The sequence below is a fragment of the Natrix helvetica genome (assembly GCF_964273705.1).
Source record: "Natrix helvetica genome assembly, chromosome: 3".
NCBI lineage: Eukaryota > Metazoa > Chordata > Lepidosauria > Squamata > Natricidae > Natrix > Natrix helvetica.
In genome coordinates this window covers 94,679,209-94,706,501 of record NC_138549.1, presented here as the reverse complement: position 1 = coordinate 94,706,501, position 27,293 = coordinate 94,679,209, and the positions used below count along the sequence as shown (strand labels likewise).

At 38.2% G+C, this 27,293-nt stretch overlaps 1 protein-coding gene across 18 annotated transcripts in view; it reads left to right on the top strand.

The window, feature by feature from the left end:
- ADGRL2 (adhesion G protein-coupled receptor L2) overlaps positions 1-27,293 on the top strand; it is a 265,400-nt gene that overhangs the window by 136,806 nt on the left and 101,301 nt on the right. For all 18 annotated transcript variants that reach the window (XM_081946479.1, XM_081946467.1, XM_081946480.1 and 15 more), the window contains one exon: positions 26,290-26,503. In XM_081946479.1, coding sequence (XP_081802605.1) covers positions 26,290-26,503 — 214 coding nt within the window. The remainder of the gene's footprint in view (positions 1-26,289; positions 26,504-27,293) is intronic.

The following is a 27,293-nucleotide window of genomic DNA, read 5'->3' as shown; positions in this document are numbered from 1 at the left end:
CAGCATCACCACCAGATGGATTGGTAACTGGCTGACCAACCGCACTCAACGTGTAGTTCTCAATGGAACTGCATCTACATGGAGGGAAGTATGCAGTGGAGTACCCCAAGGCTCTGTTTTAGGCCCAGTACTCTTCAACATCTTCATCAATGATTTGGATGAGGGAATAAATGGGGAACTCATCAAATTTGCAGATGATACCAAGCTGGCAGGAATAGCCAACACTCCAGAAGATAGGCTTAAGATACAGAAGGATCTTGACAAACTTGAACATTGGGCACTATCTAATAAAATGAAATTCAATGGTGAAAAGAGTAAGGTTCTACATTTAGGCAACAAAAACGGAATGCACAGGTACAGTATAGGTGATACCTTACTCAGTAGTAGTAACTGTGAAAGGGATCTTGGAGTCCTAGTGGACAACCATTTAAATATGAGCCAGCAGTGTGCAGCAGCTGCCAAAAAAGCCAACACAGTTCTAGGCTGCATCAACAGAGGGATAGAATCAAGATAACGTGAAGTGTTAATACCACTTTATAATGCCTTGGTAAGGCCACACTTGGAATACTGCATTCAGTTCTGGTCGCCACGATGTAAAAAAGATGTGGAGACTCTAGAAAGAGTGCAGAGAAGAGCAACAAAGATGATTAGGGGACTGGAGACTAAAACATATGAAGAACGGTTGCAGGAACTGGGTATGTTTAGCTTAAGAGAAAGAAGGACTAGGGGAGACATGATAGCATTATTCCAATATCTCAGAGGTTGCCACAAAGAAGAGGGAGTCAAACTATTCTCCAAAGCACCTGAGGGTAGAACAAGAAGCAATGGGTGGAAACTAATCAAGGAGAGAAGCAACTTAGAACTGAGGAGAAATTTCCTGACAGTGAGAACAATTAATCAGTGGAACAGATTGCCTCCAGAAGTTGTGAATGCCCCAACACTGGAAGTCTTTAAGAAGATGTTGGATAGCTATTTGTCTGAAACGGTATAGGGTTTCCTGCCTAGGCAGGGGGTTGGACTAGAAGACCTCCAAGGTCCCTTCCAACTCTACTATTGTATTGTATTGTATTGTATTTCATTATGGTGTTTCATTAGTGTAGTAATTGGGAGGGGGAATAGAAAGGAGTAGAATTGTGGAATATGTTGTTGTCATTCCTTTCTAGAAGCCCAAGCTCATCTTTTGTCTCCGCACCTCTGCACCTGACCAGAACCAGCTGGGTGGAGATGCCAGCATAGCAGAAGAAGATTGGACCATGTGATGGATTTATGGGTGTGGGGATAAGATCATGAACTTTCAACTGGGTGGAATCTCAGGAAGCTTTTAGATTTGGGATTCCACCGTTTGTTGCCAACATGTCTGTCTTATTAAATTGGAACTTTAAGGATAGTTCCGCCTTGGACTCTGCTTTAATTCTGCATGATATTTGGAATGCTGACAGCTCTTTGTTTGCAATCACCATCAGAAAATAATACTAGATTTTTTCTTTGCTAGATCATCTGGAGATTGTGTTCTACATTAGAGTTATAGTTCTGTCTTAACTCTTACAGAATTTACATCTATTTGAAATCGATTGAAATAATTCCTAGATTTGAAAGTATTGCAAATGATTAAAATGTGTTATACTGGCAGAAAAAGTAAATAGATTCAAACCCTACCATTAGTTATTGTAGCTTGGACAGTGATTCTGGTAATCACTTACTCTTATTCCAGCCGACCTAGCATAAATGTCATTGAAGAGAAAATGGAAGGAGAGATCATTATGTATGAATGAAAGGTAGGATATAAAATGCTGCATGAAAATAAAGGAGCTGCAACTCAATAGATAGGAGAGTGTGAAATAGAGAAGAATGAATGAATGAAATTATTTTTCCTGAATATCCAGGTTGAGCATTGAGAATCTTTTTAGATTCAAGGAATGATTGTGAGACCACAAAACTAAAACTCAGCATGAGTAAGAGTGTTATTGATGATTAAGAGATGTGGATATCAGGATTTGAGAGAAATATTTGTTCTAATGGGATTGCTATCCATTTTAAGAGAGAGGTTCTCAGTTCAGCACAGTGCAGAATAACCACATAACATGAATAGAAAAGTGTTTGCTGATAAAGTAATGGTGTGGTAATTGGTAACCTCATAACATGTCCTTTACTGGGATACCTGCCCAAAACACTTTTGCAGTTGGTGCAGTAATTTAAGATTTAACTTTAATTTTAAGATTTAACAGTACAACTGCCATTTTAGCTGTATTTCTATAAATTCCCCTAAAATGTTAAGGAGTGGACAGTTATACAAACATCATGTAAATATAAATATTTATAAATATAAATAAATACATTTTTTTCAAGAATCTGTATAATACTTTAGTCTGCTGTAGGATAGGTACATAAAAATTGATATACATACAATGGATGTGTATACACACACACACATATAATATGTATGTATAATATGTACATACACACAGACAAGCCTACATACATACACACACATAATATGTATGTATAATATGTACACACACAGACAAACATACACACACACACACACAGACAAACACACACACACACACGTGTGTGTGTGTGTGTGTGTGTGTGTGTGTTACAACCTGTGGTATACCCAAATATGGGAGGGAGCTCACTACTCCCCCTTTCTGTCATTCGGCTCATCACAGAGGACCATTATTTATCAGCACAAACACAACACAAATATATATATATATATATATATATATATATATATATATATATATATATATATATATATATATATATATATATATATATATATATATATATATATATATATATATATATATATATATATATATATATATATATATATATGCCCAAATATGGGAGGGAGCTCACACAAATACATACCTATTTCCCTGGCTCAGCTGATAAAGAGGAGAGCCTGTGGCTTAGTGACTAACACATCTGCCTAATATGTAATACAGCCCAGGTTCGAATCCCAGTAAGGGTATGGCTAGCTGATGAGAGCTAAATAACTTGAAATAGATCTATACTAGTCTCTATTTATTTATCAGCACAAATGCAACATACACACACACACACACACACACAGACACACAGACACACAGACAATTTATTTAGTATAATTAAAGTTGCATTTCTGTTGTTGTTATCATACATATTAAATATGTTCTGTACTTATAATCTTAGTGTTCTCTTGTCATATTGCAGTAGACTCCATTTGGCCTCACAGTGGATCTGGTATATTATTGTATGTTATTCTTAAGTTACTCCAAAATGTCAAGTTTGTTTTTTGAGAATCTAAGTGATCCCACCATCTGGGCCTAATTCAGGTTCTGTGCATGGGCAGTTTGTCCAATTCTCCAGTGTCTTTGCAATTTGAAAGATACTGTTTCAATATCAGCCACAATATAAAATCTTTCAAGCACATCTTATAACAAAGTTGAAAAGCTGATTGACAGTTTACCTAGCTGCGCTTACTGTTGTCTTTGATTTCAAGCCAATTGGATAAAAAGGAAATACATGAAGAGATCGCCCTGGGTCTGTGTAGAATGTCAAAGGTTGACTGCAGAGATTGAAAGTTAAAAAAAAAAAAAAGACCCACAATAGGGCTTTTTTGTGTGTCCCTTTTACCCCCATGCTATATTGCCAAACAATAATTGCCATCCTTACTTCCATTTTTGAGGATGTATTATGTAGTTGAGGTGACTACTAAGAATTTGGAGGACTACATGTATGTTATTTTCTGAATTTTATGCATGCTGCTTGGCATAGTAGTTTGAAACTGCCAATTTAGTAGTCCTTATTTTTGGTCGATATGAAAAAAAAATGAGAGATTCTCCCCCCCCCCTCATTCTTTGGTAATCTCACTGAGTATGTGGGTTGTTCCCCTTTCAGGATGGGAAAAACAACTAGAAAGTGTGAAAGAACTATCCCAGCAGGCATATATAATTAACAACTTATTAAATGCTTTTCAGGAAGCTAATAGAATGAAACATTACAATAACCAATACTAATAAATGACTATGTCAATAATAATAAGCAGTACAAAACAAAGACTCAGTACAAAACAAAGACCCAGGCCCCTGAGTCTTGGGGCCTGAGTAGAGAACTTGCTCAAATAGATTTGGCCCCCAACCTACCAAGCAACAGGAGATGCCTGCCTTTATTGTGATTAAAGGCTTGATGGTGGACATTCTCTGTGTGATCTCCTGTCCTTTAGAGCAGCTTCTCCTCCCCTTCCCAATGAAGAGGCGGTTCTTACCTTTGTTGCCTTCCAAACCTATTGCAAAGTATGGGGTCAAATACCAAACAACAACCTAATCAAGGGACTACCGAGAACACTCTCACCAACACTGACAAAGCAAGCCACTTGGATATAAAGAAGAGAGCAAATCCCATTCCCTTCTAGCACTGATGATGTTACCTAGTTGGGTGATGTCTGCAAGCGAAATAGCAAGCTTAGAGAACACCACAGATCTCAGAGTTCAACTCTGACCCATAAATATCCCCTTCTATAGGTACTAGACCAAAGATTGAGTAAAGATCGGTTTTACCATATTCTATTATTGTTGTTTAAACAATAATACAATATGGCAAAAGTACTTCTGCCAACCTATCAGTTCAAAAGCATGTAAAAATGCAAGTAGAAAAATAGGAACCACCTTTGGCGGAAGGTAACAGCGTTCTATGCGTCTTCGGCTTTTAGTCATGCTGGCCACATGACCACAGAGACGTTTTTGGACAGCACTGACTCTTTGGCTTTGAAACGGAGATGAGCATCACCCCCTAGAGTCAGGAATGACTATAACATATGCGAGGGGAACCTTTACCTATTGTTGCTGTTTATTTGCATTTATATTTCTACATTGCCTTGGACTTGAAACAATCAAATCACATAGACAGACAAACAGAATATTAGTATACAAAAGAAAGAGGTGTGTGTGTTTGTGTGTGTGTGTGTTTTGTTTTGTTTTTTGGGTCTGTGGTGAGATCTATTTATGGAATATTTTTCTCAGAGAGGTTCACTTGGTGCCCACATGTAGATCATTTTGGCATCTATTTCTCCAAGTTTTTCTTCAAAATCATTTTAATTTTCAATAGTATTTTAATATTTACAATTGTTTTAGATTTTGAACCCTTGTGTCGCTGCTACCAAGCTTGTATGGTATTTTTATAGTGCTTTCTGTGTCATTGTACCTATTACACTTTTAATTGTGTTTTTTAGCCTGTTTCATCTTGAATCACCTAGAGAGCAAATATAAGCCATTGGGTGATAGTCAGCTGTTTCTGGACCTCTGCTGGAGCTAAGTTAGCTTTTACAGATACTCTTCAACTTATGACCATTTGTTTAACCCCCACTCGAAATTACAGCAGTGCTGCAAAAAGTTCCATACCATTTGACACACTTACGACTGTATACAGGTTATCTTTATCCACCCTTCCTTAGAGCTTGAATTCCGATTGCCTGGCTCTGCCCTATTATTTGCATTTCTGTAAGATAAGCAAATAATAGTTGCATAGGAAGGATAGAAAGCCACTTACCAAATGTATTTAAGACTTTTTAGCAATATACTGGTAGTTCTCAACATAGGACAATAATCCAAAATTTATAGTGCTCAGGAGACATTTGTTAAGTGAGTTTTGCCCCATTTTACAACTTTTCTTGCCACATTTGTTAAGTGAATCACTGCACTTGTTAAATTAGTAACATAAATGCTCATAAATGTGAGTCAGTTGCCAAGCATCTGAATTTTGATCACGTGACTATGGGGATGTTACAATGGTAATGAGTGTGAAAAATGGTCATAAGTCACTTTTTTCAGTACCATCCTAACTTCATATAGTTACTGTCATATGATCAAATTTTGGGCACTTGGCAACTGGCATATATTGTCATGTGATTACCATTTTGACCTTCTAATAAGCAAAATCAATGGAGGTAGCTGGATTGATTTGAAAACCACATAATTCATTTAATGACCACAGTGATTCATTGAACAACCATGGTAAAAATAGTTGTAAAATCAGGCACAACTCACTTAACAACTGCCTCGCTTAGCAACAGAAGTTTGTGATTGTAAGTCGAAAACCACCTGCATTAGTTCAAGGGTCCAGTTAGCACTATTCACAATTCCTTTATCTTAATTTGTACACAAACAGCTTACAAAATAGAACAGGTCACATTAAAGTGAACAGGTTATGTATATGAGGATAAGGAACAAGGTGCCAGGATTTGGGTCCTTATTTCCTGCTGTTTTTTGCTCCTTTAGAGCCAGATGCCAAATTTGGAAGGAGTGCACTTAAAATGTTGTTTTTTTCCCAAGTGGACAACAAGTTTTGATGACAAGGGAAGAAAATCCAGGAAATGAATAGGACAGAAAGAAGGAAACTGAAGTAGTAAACAATTATTAGCAGCTTGCAGTGAACATGTAAGCAGCATGGAAGTGCGTGTGTTTTCTTTTCTGCCAGCCAAAGAAGAAACAATCATGAACATCTTCTCAACAAGCAATTGCAGGAAATGAAGGCAGCAAGATTGTTGATTGGCAAAAAACAACAACAAGGGGGCTATGGGTTGGGAGGATGGAGGCAGAAATCCAAGAGGAAGAATCATTTCATTTACACCAGTACTGTAAAACTTATTATGCATCATTAAAATGACAGCATTTTCATCCTGAAATGTTTGTTTGTTAAAACTTTTTCTAACCGGCATTTGTTTATTTTTTCTCCCAAATACCAGTCCATTGTAAACCACACTGAAGATAAATGTACTTCATCTACCTTTTTACTTCTTGTGACTTTTTTTCTTGAATTCAAAGAAAGAGCTTTACAGGGAATTGTGACTAAACAGGTGCCAAATATTCAAAATGTTTTCCCTTCTCCCCATCAACCATGATGACAACAGCTGCCATTAGAGGAACGCTTTCTATTAAATCCGGTTCCTGGAATCTTCCTAAGTAATATCAATTCTAGTTTCATCTCTCTAATGTTTGGCTTCATAGTGGCATTTAGGAGGAGGGAGGGAGGGGAAGGACCATCGTTGAATACCACAATTGTTGATAGCATACTTTTGTTGAATCAAACTCTGTCTCTGTTACACAATTGCCTATGTAGCAGGGACAGAGGAGCGGGGGGGGGGGGGGGAGTGACTTTCTCATTCTCTGATCTGAATGCTTGATAAGGCTTGGTGTCCAAAAGGGCAAATGGGACTCACAGCAATTATGACAAAGGCATATCGGTTTCCTTGACAACCAAATTGCAAATTCTTTCTGATTTATTATTTACCACTTCAAACTCACGTACCATGATTTAATTAGGAAGAGGGATTTTTCACAAGTCTCTTCCTTCCTCCTAAAATGGAACGTCCCAGCTCTGTTCTTTTTTTTAAAAAAAATGGCATTGTAACTGCTCAGATTGACTTGGCTCTAAAGGGTTCAAGATGAAAGGTCCCTGAAATTTTTGGCAGTGCATTTAGTGTGTTTAAATCCTGTACAGAGAGTATAATACCTAATGGGTTATAAAAATCTAGGTACTTTGCCTCATTGCTTTCTGCTACTGGGGTATGTGTGAATGATTAAGGGGATTCTTAACTGGATTTGGTAGCATTTCAGAAATCTTAAGTCGATTCATGTATGGGGTTCTCCCCTACCTCTGCTCATTGTTCAGCCAGAAAACAACAACAACAAAAAACCTAGACATTACTTTATCCCATAGAAACTTGGACACACATTTTATGCTCCCAAATCTTGTGCTTTCTGGCTTGGGAACACAACCTTCAGCCCTGGACTGCAAGTGTCCCTCTGGGAGGATAGATGCTTCCCCATCTCTCACCCCCCCCCCCCACATGCATTCTGTTGCTATAAGCAACACATGTTTCTCTTTCTAACATGAATAGCTATGGGGTGCAGAGAAATCAGGCTAGTCAAAGCCCCAGCTCAAAAATAATTGGAATGAATTGCCCCCTGAAATCGAATTTCCAAATGAACTCCATGCTTTTGCAAGAGACAAAATTGTGATAAATTAGTTTCTTGGTGTGGTTTTGGACTTGATAAATAAGTCTCAGATACACTTGGACTATTAAGTGTTGCCTTGGCTAGTCAAGTTGAGTCTCCAGTTACCTAGATGCACCAATCTTTAGTTTCAGCTCCTTTGGAAAATGCTGTAAATGTTACCAATGGATATAGGGGGGAGGGGAGGGAAGGGGCTTCCTGTAAATGTTTTCATAGGTACATGTGGTCAGAATAACGGAATAACACAGCTAAGTGCTATTTAGCTAGACTAGCGCTCAAGTGAAGTGAAATTAATATTAAATTAATAATTTAAGTAAGCAAAGTAACACTGTGTCCTTAAAAATGTCTGATTGCAAGTTGTCATTGATAATAGGTTTATTTCTCTTAATTATTTACTGTAAGAATGCTTGATTTAGAGACTTTATAGGGCTTGAATGTCAGGAATTTGACTTTGTAAAATTAAATGGAGAAATAAGAAACAGGAATAACAATGATGTTCCTGCAGGATTATTGATACATTTAATGGTTTAAGTAGAGCAGGCAGCATTTCCCTCTCTGTCATCTAAGAAACTCACACATGGCAAATGGAAGGGAGTTGAATTTAATCTGCCTGAGAAGAATATCATCAGTGAAACCTGTTGGGAATTGTACTTCCAGGAAGTTTTTCAAAGCAGGTGTTTTCTAGTTAAATTACAATTTTACAACATAATCACACCTTCCTGCATGCATAGCTACTGCTTTATTTGGAATATGGGAGAGCATAGTTTATCTTTATATCTGCCTGGTAAATTAAAGAATACTGCAGTCAGTCCTGAGTGAGTGATGAAACAATAAGAAGTGGCACAATGTCATAGCAGGTGGCAGCTCCTAGCTGCTTTAGCTGATCTTAAAAAAGCTAAAAACACCAGATAGATGGAAGACCACCAGGAAATCTCAGTGTTACAAACTTAGTGTTTCCAAGCAAGATTGTTGGAAGAAGCAAAACCATTGTATGGTTGTCAGCTGCATAGTATGTCAAAAGGTATTTGAAGATTTTCTACTTCTGATAGCAAACAAGCAAATCCGTTGCACACACAAACCTGTTTTCAAGTTGGAAAGGAAGGCTTATCTTATCATGGCCTGCATCCAGAGGTAGAATGGCATACTTTTCATGGACTAAACTATATGTGAAGTTACAGCTGTTGCAATACCCCCATGGTCCTGTTAAAATGTGGGTGCTTGGCAAGTGTCCTACATTTGTGACTGCAACATGCAGTTCATCACCCTCCACTTTCCTATCTTCTCCCAGTTGATCTTCACCATCTTCTTCCGGCTGGCCCAGGATCCAAGTGGTAGGGGAGGGCAAAGGCATGGAATGCATGTAACAAGTGACTCCTCACAGGCCTTCTGCTTGCTCAGTCCAGTCTTCCTCCTTAGAGGCCTTGTGCAACTGGAGAGGTGGGTTGCCGGGCAGTTGCTCTCTTGCGAGCAGGCTCCCAAAGAGCCAGGCACAGCCTCAGGGTTGAACAGCTGTGTTGCGCTATCGCAGCAGCACTACACAGTAGCCATGAGGTGACCACGCTCATGAGCAGCCGCCCGGCAACCCCCCTTTCCAGCTGGGCACAGCGCCATTCACTGACCTAGGGGAACCACAAAGCCGTGTGAGCGCCTGTTTGCCACCCTCCACCTGGCGCCTTCGGAATGCCCCTAGGTCAGTGAATGGAGCTCCGCATGTCTGGAGAGGGGGATTACGCGAGCGGCTTTTCCTCTCCCTCTTGCGCACCTCCCAGCCTCACGATTCCCTTGCCTAACTCTCCCTGCACTGCCCCCCACCGCCACTGCATGGCTTTTTCTGTGTCTTCCAAAGCACGGAGGTAGGATGCCGAGTCTTCCAGAAGTTGCCACTCTGAGAATACGCTCTATGGTTGTATGCTCTGGGAGCATGCTCTGCCTCAGCCAGCCCACAACCATAGAGCATAGTCCCAGAGCGGCCACTGCTGAAAGACTCGGCTGCGGATCCCCGGAGTTTGGAAGGCGGAGAATAGGTTATGCTCGGAGTGTACACTGGCCCTGCAGGGAGAGCTGGGCCAGGGCATGGTGAAGTTGGGAAGCACAACAGTTGGGGATGGAACAGGCACTCACGCAACCACCCTTTCCAGCTGGGCAGAGCACCATGCACTGACCTAAGGGTATCCTGAATGCATCCAGCCGCAGGAGCTGGTGGAGGGCAGAGCACCACGCGGCTTAGCGTCTTTGGGTCCCTGAGTGGCACTCTGCCGACTGGAAAGGGGGGGTTGCCGGGTGGCTGCTCATGAGCGTGGTCACCTCATGGCTGCTGTGACAGCGCAACACAGCCGTTTGCCCCTGAGGCTGTGCCTGTCTCTTCAGGTGCCCACTCCCAAGAGAGCAGTCACCCGGCAACCCCAAAACAATAAGCCTCCCGATAATAAGACCTAATCAATATTTTGGGGGTCAAAGGAAAATAAGACCCTGTCTTATTTTCGGGGAAACACGGTACTATCTATATATACTATCATTATTTTTTCATATGTTGTACCATTTCCACAGTTGGTTTCAACTGGACTTGTCAATCCTTGATAATCAAGATAAGAAAGTTAGAGACAACAAAGGAGTTTCAGATATTTCTGTGTGTTTCTCCTCATTGACTTTCCCGGTTTGGAGAATAATTTTGAATTTAGGATAATTTCTTAGGGTTAAATGTGGCATTTGGTTATTTATATATTGGTTTAATTTGCTTGTTAGCCGAAACAAAATTTTATGGGCTTATTAGTAGCAAGATAGTTCTTGGTGTCAGAATTATAATCTAAAAGATATGGCACAGGAGCACAATGAATGGAGAAGTAAGGAGAAGAAAACATTTCAATTTACGGGAAAATTCAGAGACAGGCTGAAAACAAAACAGTACCCCTCGCTTGTGGATTCCTTAAATGGAATGTAGTAGCATATGCAAACACTTCCTTCCTTTAGAGTTAAGTATTGTGGACAATCCTCCCTCCCCCTTCCCAATAAATAAATCTAAAAACAAGCATAATAGAGGATGCAACTTAAATACACCCCTGACAACTTGGGTCTAGGGCAACTTGGGTCTACGGGATTTGGATTTGAAAGAGTAACATACATGCTATCCTGTTCTTAGCTAATCAGCTAGTGAATCAAATACTATACTTTTTTTCCTATCAGAAAGATCCCAGTAGTGACTACTTTTAAGTATTTTTGAACATGTATCACTGTATGTGCAATTCTCAGAGGGAGGATGATCTTTTAATTAAGACAGAAGGCTGGGGAATCAGAAGTGCTCATAATGCTTGCCACTCTTACTTCTTATTTCCTAACTCATTGTGTGTTATGTCAACTCACACTATTTCTAGCCTTGGGACTTTCTGATCCATCTGCAAAGTCTTAGCCAATCTCTTTTGGATCTTCATCTCTTTTAAGGACCTGCTTGTTCCAATAGCAAATTTAAACTCACCAACTGATAAACTATAGAAAAATAGAACTTGTGCCATGAATACGTATCAGATCCACGTGCACTATATTACTTAAATCCTACCTAAATGCTGCTTAAATGAAAAATAAAGAAAAGAAATAAAAACCCAGATGGTTTATGAAGTAGACATGGAGATTTCACTAATTCCAACTTTGAAGTAAGATTACACTGTGTCCTTTGATTGTCTGTACCAATCATTTTTGATTTCTCAAGTATATTTGGTTAGTGCACAGGAGATGATGATGTCACACATTTAATGCTGGGATTATATAGGCAATTATTATTTTGCTGTTTTTGCAGAACTATTGCTTCTGGGCTCTTTGTAATATCAGTGTTAAATGGATAACATCTTACTAATATTGAAGTGTTCATATCTGGTCCATAAAACTGATGGAAAATTAAAATACAAACTGCTTCTAAAGTCACATATGTAAATGTGGAACATTTTTATATTACCCAACATAAAAGCTAATCAGTAAGGGAGAGGAGAGAAAAACCTAACAATATGGAAACAATCTGGCTGGACCAAAATTAAGTGTAATCTTATAAAATAGTATTGGACAGTTAAAAACAAATATATAGCCAATATTGGTAACTGTAACCCTGGCTTCAGGAATGCTACTTAACTGATGGTTTACATGAGAAGCAATGTTCCAGCACATGAATAAAATAATCAAGGATTGCTTCCTGGTATGCTCATTTTGGGTTTGCACATTATCCCAAACCATGATTGGCTGAAATAATTTACTGAATATACCCAATATATTCAACATTGCTAAACCATAAACTGTGGTTTTGACAGTACTATCTCAAGTTTGATATGGCTGTTGTAATAATCATGATGATTTGGGAGAGATACCAAATCCCACTTGCCTCACAGCAGTATTGAGAGTATAAAACTATGCACGCTATCCTGTTCTTTGAAAATGCCTGAAATAAAGAAATTTATGGCTATGCATTTTACACATGATGTCATGAAACACAGTCACCTAGTGTAATACATAAATGTTTTGCCTAGGAAAAGTAGTACAAAATTATTTGGTATAACAAAAGAAGAGTAATTAGAACACTATAGCTTTGACATGCACATAGCCAGTTAACATGATCCCATTTGAGAATATAACTTGAGTCAACATTTTGCAAATGCATTGTTTTACATTAATAATCTCCAACAATAGTGATGCCTCTATCATGGTTTAATGAACACTCTAGAGAGCTTTACTGGATAATCTCATGTATTAGAGCTATAAACTCCTATGAGAATGTGTAGTTTCAGTTCATTCTGTTGGGCAAACATGCAGATCAGTCTGTTATATTTAGCATTTTGGCTGTTAAAATGATATAGATTCTATCTATCTATCTATCTATCTATCTATCTATCTATCTATCTATCTATCTATCTATCTATCTATATCTATCTATCATCTATCTATCTATCTATCTATCTATCTATCTATCTATCTATCTATCTATCTATCTATCATCTATCTATTCTCTCTCTCCCTCCCTCTCCCTCTTTCCTTCCCCCCCCCCTCTCTCTCTCTTTCTCTCTCCCTCCCTCCCTCCCTCTCTCTCTCTCTCTCTCATATTCACAGTACCTATCCAGAGAGTCGTTTGGAAGAATCATGACACAAATTGTTGCCAATAATCAAGGTTTTGAGGAAGTTGCCAAAGGTTTTGCCTTCCGAGTGTTGGCAGCAATTAATTGCTTTCGAGGCTTAACCATTGTGATACAAACTAATGATTGGAGCATTTTAGGATTCAGCAGTGTATCCAAATGGATCAACTGGCTTGTCATTCAAATCTGCACTGGAAAAAAATATCCTGATACTAAAGTGTTGCCAGTCTGAAATAAGTTCAGTCATTTTTGTTGCTGTTGTTTAAACTGGCTTTAGAAAGTACTAGTACTGCTACTACTGCTACTACCATGTTTCCCCGAAAATACAACCTGTCCCGAAACTAAATCCTTGCCACATTTTTCATGTGGGCAAAAATATAAGCCCACCCCTGAAAATAAACCCCCTGGACAACCCCCCCTCCTGCTAGGCAGAGCACCACTTACTGACCTAGAGTTATCCCGAAAGCGCCAAGTCGCAGGAGCTGGGGGGGGGGAAGCGATCATGTTGCTTGCCACCTTTGGGATACCGCTAGGTTGGGAGTGGCGTTCTGCCTGGCTGGAGGGGAGAGTTGCCAGGCGGTTTCTCTCTTGCAAGTGGGCTCCTGAAGAGCCGGGCACAGCCTCAGGGGTGAAGCAGCCATGAGGTAACCACGCTCATGAGCAGTCGCCCGGCAAATCCCCTCTCCAGCCGGGCAGAGCGCCATTCACTGACCTAGGGAGTATCATTAAGGTGCCAAGCCATGTGGCGCTCTGCCCGCCCTCCAGCTCCCACTCTCCTTGGCACATTCAGGATAGCCCCTAGGTCAATTAATGGAGCTCTGCCTGGCTGGAGAGGGGTGTTGCGTGAGCGCCTGTTCCACCCACAGCCACACCAAGCCCTTCTGCAGCTCTCGCAGAGCACTGCTGCTGGCCACTGCCGCCGCAGCCACTACGCTCCGAGCATAACTTCCAAACTCCAAAACTTCGGGGCCGAGTCTTCCAGCATCAGCCGCTGTAGGAGTTCTCTCTATGGTGGGCCAGCTGCTGGAAGACTCTCTGTCCAGAAGACTCTCTGTCCGGAAGCCTCTCTGTCCGGCAGCCGGTCCACCATAGAGAGCACTCCTAAGCGGCTGATGCTGGAAGACTCGGCCCCAAGTTTTGGAGTTTGGAACTTATGCTTGGAGCGTAGTGGCGGCCAGCGGCGGCCAGCGGCAGTGCCCTGGGAGAGCTGTGCAAGAGCTTGGTGAGGCTGTGGGCAGAACAGGTGCTTGCGCAACCCCCCTCTCCAGTCGGGCAGAGCTCCATGCACTGACCGAATGTGCCAAGGAGGGCGGGAGCTGGAGGGTGGGCAGAGCGCCACATGGCTTGGTGACTTAGTGATACCCCCTAGGTCAGTGAATGGCGCTCTGCCCGGCTGGAGAGGGGATTTGCGGGGTGACTGCTCTTGAGCATGGTTACCTCATTTCCGTTTCGCCCCTGAGGCTGTGCCCGGCTCTTTGGGTGCCAGTTCACAAGGGAGCAGCCGCCCAGCAGCCCCAAAACAATAAGCCCTCCTTGATAATAAGCCCAAGGCCATATTTTGTGGGGCAAAAGAAAATAAGACCCTGTCGTATTTTCGGGGGGAAACGGTACTACTACCACTACTACTACCACTACCACTACTACCACCACTACTACTACTACTACTACTACTACTACTACTACTACTACTACTACTACTACTATTTCTTCTTCTTCCTCCTCCCATTTTCCTCCTCCTCTTCGTCCTCCTCCCATCACCATCATCACCATCATTTTGCAGCTAGCAGCAGAAGGGCATTATATTGATAGTGTTCTGAAATAGGTCCTCAGAAGTCAGAGTGGACCCAGAAATATTATCAGGATGAATACAAAGGGGCAGGGGTAACCAAAGCACACATTATTTATGAACAGGAATACTTAAATACTCATTCACATCCTGAAGTTTATAATGCAATAAAGCCTGAGAAAAATACATTTTAAAAATTGCCTTTAAATCCCTGCATGACATGAGTCCAGCCTTCTTGAGGAAGTGTCTCACCCCAATGGGATTCGCCGGTTCCACCCACACTGACAATCAGTCAAGGAATTTTGGCTGGCAGGGTCCATGAGAAGAGCCTTCTCTGCCATGGCTTCTGCCCTCTGGCACATCCTAAAACCTAACATGAGATTGGCTCCTACAATTCTGAGCCTCAAGATTTGACTCTGCCAGACTGCTTGGAGACCAAATGGGGGAGCTTCATCCTGGAAGTGGTTGACCAATTAAAATCCGGCTCCCCCCCTTCCCTGTGTATCCGGCTCCTTCCTTCACCATCTTCTGATTTATTTTACCTCTTTTTTTATTTTGTACCAAATGATTTTAATGGTTTTTTTTACATTGTAAGCCACCCAAAGTCATTTGACACAAAGATGGGAGGCAAATTTTATAATTAAAAATATAAACAAATAAATATTTTTTAAATTAATAAATAAAAAGTAATAACATTAACTAATAAAAAAATAAACTTGAATCTTTTTTTTTCTTCAGAAGAGATATAAGCCTGGCATCACAAACTTCTAACTGTTATGTTAGAATATATTCAAATGAGAATACTGGTTAGCTAGACAAAGTGAACGGGGTCAAATACATTAAGATTAAATTTAATATGTTTGTATCTAGTCACCTGAAAGAAACCCTGACTGAACTTAGTGAATTCACAGGTATTAATTTAGTAGATTATTTTATCACTACTAGAATGTTTTATCAAGTGTTTCCAAACAACAGAATGAAACATTCAGATATAAAACTCACTCAATAAAAAAAAGACTACTTAGCATTAGTAGATTTTTTTGCTTTCATATCTTTCGGGCTCAACAATCTTTAAACCATGAGAAGTAGTAAAATACTTTTGATGTTTTCTAAACAGATTTTTTTTAAAGCAAAAAAAATATATATCTTGATGCCATAGAATCAACCCTATTTAGAAAAGAGGGAAATAGACATTCCCACCTCCCGTAAAAAACAGAACCTCCTCCCACTCTCCAAAGCTCATGTGTCAAACTGCTTTGTTGCAAATTTGGTTTACCAAGCCTGGGAACAAAGGCTCTCCCCCTCTCCTTTGTTAGTTTATGAACTCAGCAGCGGTTCTTTGAATTAATGTTGCTTAGAGACAATCTTTTTTTGGGGGGGGTTCTGTTTTGTTCTCCCCTTTATCAGCCTTATGTTGGTCATTTATTCAAACCAAGAGGGATTGTATGAAAATTTAAAAGAAAAGTATTTATCCGTGCAACACCAATCAATAAACAGTTCTAGAATCTCTAAAATGTGTAGTTTTATTTTTGATCTCCTAGAACTTCTGTTGTAATGCAGCAGGAAATTCTATTGACTCATAATTCAGCACACAGATCCCACTTCTTTTGTTTTGGTGATAATACTTCCTTCTTGAAATGAGAACCTTTTCCTTTTGGACAAGTAGCAATTTTCAGAAAAGATACGTGCGCTTTTTGACAAACATCCCGAATAAAAGTTTTTGAGATGCTAAACACCAATCTGCATTTCACTCTGCTGTCACGGCCTATTGAATCATAAAACATCATGGGCAATTTATTGGATTGCCTGCGGCCCCTGAACTCTCTCTTTTGCCACCCTCAGAAATTCTAGAGCTGAATTTTGGCAGCAAATGGATGAAAATAAAAAGACAAGTTTCCAGTTTTTGGTGGAAAAAGTGGTGGGGTGCCTAAAATAACAAAATATACAGAAGCCTTCATTTAGGCTTAAAATTAAGTGCATGTATATGGTGGGACCCATTGTCCTGCCTCCATTCTCCCAGAAAATTTAGCTTTACTGACTGCCATCCTCTATTATCTGTCTTCAGATTTTTGCAAAGTGCATCTGTAAGAAACTTGCCCATCTCTATTCTGTCATGAGACAATCTGTTCTGCTTCATAATTCAGAATAGCCTTTTATGCATGCCTAGCACGTTTATTTAAAGCATGTATTATCTCCTGCCTTGTGAAAATTTTGAAAAGCAGAAATTGCAAGAAACATTAGCAGGCCACAAAACATAAATAGAAAAATCAGCATTTTCATGGGGGGATTTTTTGCACTTCGGTTTATTGCTATCGAGAATCTTATTTGGCTGGGTAGACAATATATTGTTTTTTTTTATTTTGTAAGTTCTTGCCTACATATATTTATAAATATGTTTATGTATACATGTCTACATAGTTAGAAAACAAAAGATTGCCACATTCCATATAGCAACACATTTATGTATTTATATCCAACTGTCTATTTTAACAAAATCTGTTATCTTGCAATTTGAAAGCCTCGAAAATAAAAGCAATAACCATTTGAAGTTTTAAAATCAATACTAGCATTATGAAACTGGCAACTTTTCATACACACCACAAAAAACATTGTTAATCTTTGAATGCAAAACCAGCATCGAAAGCTGGCATCGAAAATTTTCACTTGAATTACTTTGTTAAATAGCCAAATTCATATGAGAAAAGTACACACCTAAACCTGATGTCAAAGTACTAGCTGATCACCTAACTACTGTATTTTGAACAGCCTTGAAGTTTCTAAAACAACAAAAGAAACGTTTCACAACATAATTCAGTAACTCAGTCTGGATATTATATTAATATGTGTAAAATTGTAGCATGACTAGATGTGAAAAAAATAAACTTGTTTTACAGTTCTCTACAACCAGACACATCTGTTTGTTCTGAATTAGTATTACAAATTGAAAAAGAGGACTGTATCCAGACTTATAAGGAATAAAACATGTGAAAAATTATACATGCATTTTCATAACATTGTGCCTGTTATTTAAGCCTGTTTAGACGTTTGTGTGTCAGGATTGTGTGCGTGTAATATATTTGTTCGTAATTGTGTTAGTATAGTCCGCTCAGATCCAATGATGCTTGCAGAAAAACTATAGTATGTGATGATATTTATAATGGAAAGGCGAAGTTTGCTATTTTCATCTGACAAACACTTGATCTTTAAATCTTTATTTGCTTCTTTTGAGAATTTTTCCATTTTCTGCATATATCAGACAGCTCTATTGCTTTATAATAATGTGTATGAGATTGTGTTTTTACTGTCTACAATGTATACATGTTTTGTATGTGTACTGTATATTTTATGCATTTTTGTAATACATTTCATGCATATGAGAAAGTACAGTACTCATTTCATTTTTTAAAAGTAACATTCTGATCCATTAACCAATGAGATGGAGGCTTGATTTTGTACTTTAATTTCCAACATTTTTGTCCTCATTGGAATCAAATTAAAATATCCATGAGTTCTAATGAGGACCGGACAGTGAGCTAGAGATTAAGCTGAATTTAAGTGTCTGTGTTAAAAGCAGTATTTATTAAACTATTTCTTTTAAAAAATAACATTTTTGTTTTAATTTAGAATGAAAAAATCCTAAGGATTTTAATAGTAGAACTCATATATGAATGTGAATGTATTCCTTGTTCTGAATTCAGAGTGCTAAATACCAGATCTAATTCAGGTGATAAGTATTAGTGTACTGAATTTTTTGTAGTGTGTTTTGATTGATTAGTAACATAACCAATCTCTGTTTTTTTTATATAATTTACAAAATTACAATAAAAGACAAAACTTCTGAATATATTTAAAAATTCAAAGCAAAATTAAATGAAATGAAACCAAAAGAAACAAAAATGTTTGAATAATAGACCAAAAATGAAAATAATCTACCTTATATGTTAAAACTTGTCAATAGTCACTGATTTACTAATAATTTATATTACCATAATATAATTAATACAAAATATTAAAATAGTGCATCTATTAAGCAATAGGCACTAAAATGTGCTTCTGCAATTTATCGCATTAAGCTTTTTGGCACAAGAGTATCAAAAAGGTATAATATTTTTTTAAAAAATGTGATATTTGCAAGATGACTTTTCTCATTCTACAAAACCAGCCCAAGTTTTATTTTAAATGACAATCATTTTATTCCTGATAGAAAAATCGATGTATTTTTGTGAACATTATCTTTGATAATTTCTATACAATTTCTTGGAATCATGTACAGGAAATAAATATATGCATATTAATGCCTTTACCCAGACAATATTAATGTAAATTGAAATGTCACAGTCTCTTTTATTTGTTTGTTTGGGGATAAATTTAAAAAAAATGAAAGTCCTTCCCCCTCTCCTCCGCAGATCTCATGGTAGCAATTTTCAGTTTAAATAGTCAAGGGCAGATACAATTATTTTTATATCTTGATTACTGTAGAACATTGTTAACTCTGGTATATCTTCACTGCAGAAATACAGTTAAACAAATGTTAGGGATAATGAATCGAACAAAGCATGCTGTTTACTAAATCTCTGCAAACAATTTTAACTGTTTGTGAAAGCTGATTTAAGGTCTGTAGGAGGGAAACACAGTTTATTTTACCTGCTTTGCCTTCCTTAGTGGAAACTTTATGTTATGAAAAGTTTATATTAAGCACACCGTATAGTTCGTAAAGTACAAATTTCTGATAAAAGCATAGAGAATTGTTTATTTATTGGACAAATAGAGTACATACATGTTTTCCCTATTTTACAAAAACAAGCAATGTTTGCTCTGGAAACTGGTTTATATGTTGAGTGTTTTCACCATTATTTTTCCTCAACTGGCTTCCCTTTTCTCAAATTTGATAAAGCCTCTTATTAAAAAATAAAGTACAGATGAATAAAAAGCTGTCTTTATTTATACAAGGACATTCCTTTTGCATTGAAATGACATAGATTTTTTTTATCCCCAAAAGAAGATTTTCTAGAAAATACTTTAGTTTTTAGTTTTTCCACAGAACTGTTTTAGTTTTATAACTGAAAGTGTTTTTTTTTTAATTTATTTTGTTCAATTTAATTCTGTTCCCAATCATAAGACTTTGGGCGACTTACATAAATAAAACAAGCAGAAAGACATAAAGTCACAAAAGTATTAATGAAAAATAAAATTTAATGAATAAATCCAGAAATTATTCTCTAAAGATGATGTGATGCAGGCGAGGGTGAATTACAAGATGCTTTCATGAGTTGAAGTAGGATAAGCAGATTCTACCAGGAGCAAACAGTCTCAAAGATAATCAAGAGCAAATCCAAGAGTGATTAATTTTATAGGTAACACTGTGTAACGAATTGCTACATATTGCAAATACAAAGTACCACAGGTTTAAGTTTCCAATTTTGATTGAGAAGAGGGAACTGTTGCAAGTGTGCAATGGAAATATGTTTCACTGATGTGCAAATTGACATATATGAATTACACTATGCAAATTATCCTAATTTTCATGGCTATATGTCCCACCCCCCGAAAAGCACATATTGCTATGAATATCTGTTTAATCATACATATCTGCCTTATAGGTAGACATGTGCAGGAGATATATAAGCTCATTATTGAGTTTAATATAGCTTATTGAAATTAAGAAGTGTTCCACCTTGTTTTAGACAAGCCAGAACTAATTGCCTTTCACAATTTTGTTTATTGCATGCAGCTGCTTTCTGGCCATCAAAAATTCTAGGATTTCCTTTTTCTTCTCATTCCTTTAAAGAATGAGCATACATTCATCTTCTAACTAGATGCCAAGCAGTATTTTAAAATTGTTACACATGTTTGAGTTGTTTTACAGTGCATTCTAATTATCGTAGCACTTGTGCTTTAAATCCCTTCTTGAAGTGTGTTATCTCCATAGTACTGCTGAAACCGGTTTATGTACTGCACTTCAAGATCATTTCTGAAGGACCAGGTTCATTAGTAAATTACCATACCGGAAATCTAAATGGTTTGTCATCTCAGCACTAATGACAGCAATATATTTTGATTGTTCTCTACTCACAACTGAAATGTGGTGGTGGTGCACAATTGGAAAAGACAGGCTTCATTTTGATCATACTTTGAGTAAAGCACTCTTTTGATAGTGTTAAAGCACTTTTGGGGAAGTACTTTGTTCTTCTAAAATCGTGTTTCTTTGATGTTACTTCAACTGGTTTCTTCACTTTCAGTAAGCAAAAAGAGTGGCTTCTTTGCCTGGTCAGTGAAAGCACTGGGTAGCTTATCCAGTGTGCTGGAAGGATAATCCAATTGTGTGGGTATAGACTCCTCTTCTGCTTTGGAGACTGAGTCAATCAGATCTTTGGCCACACCTCCTACAACTGAGCATGCCCAGTTTTTGACTCAGTCATCGAGCAAAGGAGATGTGTGAGAGGTGCTAGTTAGGGTACCACAGGTTTAAATTTTCACATTTGATTGGGAAGAGGAAATTATTTGTTGCAAGTGTGCAACAAAAATATATTTTTCACTGATGTGTTCAAAGATGTAGTCTCAGAAAAAAAAATCCATGAGCTTTAAGAACACAATTTAGATCAGTTTCATACAGGTCTAAATCTAGACTTTGCAATGATGCAGAAAACAGGAGTAAGACCGAGACCTGGGCTTTCCCAAATGGTAGGGGGAAGTAAAATAACCCTTCATTAGGAACTGCCTTCTGAATGGAAATATATTTGATTATTAGATTATTAAGAAGATCATATTATTAATAGGGTAACACAGCAGCAACTTGAAAGGTTCTTTAAGCTGTTCCCAACTCAATTTAACATCATTATGAAATGTGAATCTAGCATAATTAAGATGGAGTTGCTCTGAATCTGCTTCTATAGGATCATGTGTCTTTTGCAACAATTCTGATTCCTCTTCACTCTCCCAGATTCTGTTACACATTTCATCCGGACCATAACTTTCCTCTTATCGTATCCTCAATAATCCCTTTGCACGTTTCAGTTCTCAATTGAAAGGTAAAAGAAAGCACACCTATACGTTTACCTGAGATATCCCAGCTTCCCAAAACTGGCTGCCGTTTATCTGGTTCCTAAAGAAAAATAGGAAGGTTTTTTTCACCTTTATTGTTACAGATTGGTATGTTTTTGCATATTGATGATATTGTTGGATTTCTTAGCAAGATCTCCACTTCTCATCATTTTTCACAGCTTGTTTCTCTCTGGGTTCACACTGCCTTTCTTTAAAAAATGAAAAAATAAATAAATAAGAGGGTGATGGTAAGGAATGTGCTACCTCTATTGGGAATTCTCCAAATCTTAACCTAACTATTATTTTTAGCAGCGGCCCAAAATATAGAGCAATCTAAGTTGAAAGATAGTCTCTTTTTAAAAAAATCTATCTGTGTTCCCATCTGTTTTTTTTTAATTGCTCTAGTACTGCTGCATTAGTAGACAGGCATGTAAACTGCATTCCCACCAACTCTCTTCAATTGCTCAGATGAGACTATAGAAACCTAGATGACAGCAGTGTATAATGTTTTTCTCTGCACTATAAATCTATCCTTCTCAGCCACCAAACTCAAGAATATTCCTTCTGTTTTTAATTATTAATGCATATTTTCTTGGCTTTCATTCATTCCCATGGTTTAGAGATACAGCTGAACTACTTTCGTAGAAGAAGTGTTTCACGATTCAGTGATTATGGTGTCCCTTAATATGAAAGCATGTTGCCATGGATTTTCTGATACTTTCTCTGGTTTTGAATTCTATAGTCCTGGCAACCTCAGTTGAAATACTGTATTAGTTCTGATTTCCACAACAAATGCAAAAAAAAAAAAAAAAAACCCAGACCCAAAGCTTTCTATTAAGGCTTATATATTAGTTAAATTTCCTATAAGGAAATTTGGACTGTAGTATTTGGAATTGTTGTTCTTATTTTAGTTTTTACAGAACAGCTTCTAAAGCGGCCTGGAAATGGTTAATAATAGGCAAGAAAGAAGATAGATGATTTTATTCCTCTGTCTTTATTCAGGAAGTTAGTTCTAGCCTTGAGAAAGTGGTGGGAGAGGAAAAACAGTTACTGACTCCTGAGGAAGTAGAAAGTGTGAGAAAGAGAACTATCCTATCTTGATCATGTTGTCTTTAAAAAGGACAGTAAGGATTTGGGGCTGGATTTCAAAATCTCTTACTACACAGCAATAAAGTAGCATTTCTTGAATTCCGGCAGTGTGTGTTACTTAGTGCACTATAGATGTGTGAGATTACAATTTAGTCATTCCATGCCAGCACATGCAACATTATCTGAAAGCTAACAGATTGGGGAAAACTGGTAATTGTCTTGTGTTTCAGACATTACAGTTTTTCAGATGAAAATTTGTACAGATAATCCTTGACCTACAACAGTTCATCTAGTGACTGTTCAAAATTACAGCAGCACTGAAAAAAGGGACATGACCATTTTCCACAATTACGACCTTTGAAACATTCCCCCATGATCATGTGATCAAAATTCAGATGCTTGGCAACTGGTTTATATTTACGATTGCTGTCCCCCAAGGTCACATGTTCACCTTTTGCAGTCTTCTGACAAGCAAAGTCAATGGGGAAGCCAGATTCACTTTAACAGCCAGATTACTAACCTATCAAGTGCAATGATTCACTTAACAACTGTGGTAAGAAAGGTCATAATATGGGGCAAGACTCACTTAACAAGTGTCTCACTTAACAACATAAATGTTGTTGGGTCAATTGTGGTTGTAAATCGAGGACTACCTCTATATGCTAATTACTAAGGTGAGCCTCAATTTGGTGAAGTGGTCAAGGTCAAACTAGAAACTGAGTCCACGAATTCTAGTCCCATTTTAGGTTAGTTGGGTGACATTGAGGTATTCTATTTTCATAATAGAATAGAATAGAATAGAATAGAATAACAGAATTGGAAGGGACTTGGAGGTCTTCTAGCCCAACCAACTGCTTAGGCAGGAAACTCTACACCATTTCAGACAACATCTTCTTAAAGACTTCCAGTGTTGGTGCATTCACAACTTCTGGAGGCAAGTTGTTCCATTGATTAATTGTTCTAACTGTCAGGACATTTCTCCTTCTTTCTAAATTGCTTCTCTCTTTGATTAGTTTCCACCCATTGCTTCTTGTCCTACCGTTCCTCAGGTGCTTTGGAGAATAGCTTGACTCCCACTTCTTTGTGGCAGCCCCTGAGATTTCAGAACACTGGTATCATGTCTCCCCTAGTCCTTCTATATAGGTAGGAGGCAATGGCAAACCACTTACAAAACACTTTGCCAAAAACACTTCAAGGACTTGTCCAGGCAGTCTTCAGGAGTCAGCACATACATACACAGACACTCTCTCACACACATTCTACTGCAGAATCCTCATTATCATCTCTCCTAAACTTTCTAGATCCCTCCTCCACCACTCAATGAAGAGAAATATGAGGAAGTTAAATGCAATAATGATGCTTCTTCTTCAGAGGCCCAGGCTATGGGCTTGTATTGTACTCCCACCTGTTTTTCATAATGGTTTTCCGTCTGTGTCAGTTGTATTTCCCAGTTAGCATAGGCTATCAGTGAGGCATAGGGTCGTTGCTAATTCAGTTGTATGTATTCAAATGGTATTCGAGACTGGCAGAATAGCTGGCAGCAACTTGCAGCTATCAGAGGGTAAATACAATCAGAAGAAAAGTGCTGAGCTTAATATTGACTCAAAGTTGAATCTCCTGTTGTGGAAATAAAAAGCCTTCATTTTAAGTGCAACTTCTGTGATGCTTTACCAGTGAAAGAGTTGTGTGTTTTGTACATGCTTGAAAAGACTTTTGTATTTTGTTACATGTCCCAGTGCCGTCCTTATAAAAAAACAAAGATTGCAGAACGCAGCTCTCACAAGGAGCTTCTCCTTCTGGCTCAACATAGCCCTTGGATTCTGCTCTCACAGAATTGGAATTGGTTCAAATAGTTTCTTATCTTGTGAAAAATATTCTGGCTTTACAGAAGTGTGAAATACAATCAGCTCATCATCACAATGTAGTTTTTTTTTTTTTTTGCTGATCATGCATTCCCAGCATCTGATAAAGATGGAAATCCCAATTTGTCTGTTCACGTATCACACTTAATGTAAAATGGTTGGGTGACAGACATGTCCACTGAGAATCTTGCACATGGCTTCTTGCCACGGTTTTAAAACCACTTTGAGTGGTTAAGTATGCACATGCTACTTCCAGTCACTACAGGCCACAGAGGATAATTTATGATAAATAAATCAGGACCAAAACAATACGTTTGGGTAAATTGGTATGAAAAATTGTTTATAAACCAAGTTTTCAACTCTCTGACTATTGTGGGAGCTGCAGGTTGGACATTTGCCACGGAACCATTTTATAATTAGATTTATTGTGAAAATGCAATCATGGTTTGCACGGAAAGGAAAGAAGTTAAGCGACATTTAACACGTAGCTCAAAAAAATTCATTCAGCAGAAAGCTACTGCACATACAAATCCCACATGATCTGAGATGAAAGGAACAAAGTGAACAAAAGAAACCGAAGAATTGAGAACACATTGGTTTTAAATTATCAAGTTGAATAAGCCTGTAACATTTTATTGTTTTGGGGGTTGTTATTTTTTTCAACAAGCAGATGCCCTGTTTTTTCTGTTATTTTGAGGCAGAGAACATAGCCTTGCTGTGAAAACTTCTCAGGCTGTCCTGAGTTCAGCAGTAGGCTAGGAACAGGAGAGAGCATGGAAAATAAATAATACTTGTGACATAGTGCTTGAATTTAAGGTGAAGTCAATGCAAGGGCTGACCCAGGATGAAGAAAGCCAATCATAAACATCTGTTAAAAATAATTAAATTAGTGAGAACACAAACTAGGGCTCATTAAGCAAAGGTCCTGGCTTGAAAGTATGTTGTAAACCTGATGGCCAAAAAATGACCCAGCCACTCAGCCGCCACTGCACACTTAGCGTAAAAATTCCACTCATTGTTCTTTCAGAGTTTGACTTGTTTGGACCCCGAAATCTGCTGGATGTTTCCTGTAATCTCTAAAGTTCATAATTTATTTTTTAAAGAACAACTCTCAACCATGTGTTTATTTATAAAATGATGCATTCAGAATAATGGCCACATTTAACTCTTGATTCAAGAAGGATGTGAACAAGCTGCTCTATTATATAAATATTTCCATCCATCTACATAGAAAATCCAGGGTGTGCTGTGGACATTTTCTGTCTGGCACTTTCTGGTATGGTAAAAGTCTAAAAATGTCCTCATGTTTACCAAGGTGTATTTTAGAGTTATCTCTCTAACTTATTTGTGAGGGAATAATTTAATAATGCAATATGTTTTCTAATTTTTTATTGTGTTTTTTTAAGGTTTTAGCCGAGCAGCACTACCCTTTGGTTTGGTAAGGAGAGAACTGTCCTGTGAGGGCTACTCCATTGATCTTCGGTGTCCAGGAAGTGATGTCATTATGATAGAGAGTGCTAATTATGGACGGACAGATGACAAGATCTGTGATGCTGATCCTTTCCAGATGGAGAATACTGAATGTTTCCTCCCTGATGCCTACAAAATTATGACACAAAGGTAAAAGAAGTGATTAAAATATATTAATAAAAAAGAATACAGTGGCAAAGGTTTAATTACAGATATAAATATCTTAAGAAACTCCAATATACCTTCCAATGAGATCTCCCCATTTCAGGAAGAAAAATCCACTCATTAAACAAAGCTACTACCAAGTTTGATTGTTTGCTTTTTTCCTAAGCTTTATTAGAGAAAGAAGAACTAGGGGAGACATGATAGCATTGTTCCAATATCTCAGGGGTTGCCACAAAGAAGAGGGAGTCAAACTATTCTCCAAGGCACCTGAGGGTAGAACAAGAAGCAATGGGTGGAAACTAATCAAGGAGAGAAGCAACTTAGAACTGAGGAGAAATTTCCTGACAGTTAGAACAATCAATCAGTGGAACAGCTTGCCTCCAGAAGTTGTGAATGCCCCAACACTGGAAGTCTTTAAGAAGATGTTGGATAGCTATTTGTCTGAAATGGTATAGGGTTTCCTGCCTAGGCAGGGGGTTGGACTAGAAGACCTCCAAGGTCCCTTCCAACTCTACTATTGTATTGTATTTAGAGAGGGAAGGGATGCAGTGGCTTAGTGGCTAAGATGCTGATCTTGTCGATCCGAAGGTTGGCAATTCAGCGGTTCAAATCATTAGCACCACATAACGGAATGAGCTCCCATTACTTGTCCCAGCTTCTGCCAAACTAGCAGTTCAAAAGCGCATAAAAATACAAGTAGAAAAATAGGGACCACTTTGGTGGGAAGGTAACCGCTCTCTGTGCACCTTCAGTGTTTAGTCATGCCGGCCACATG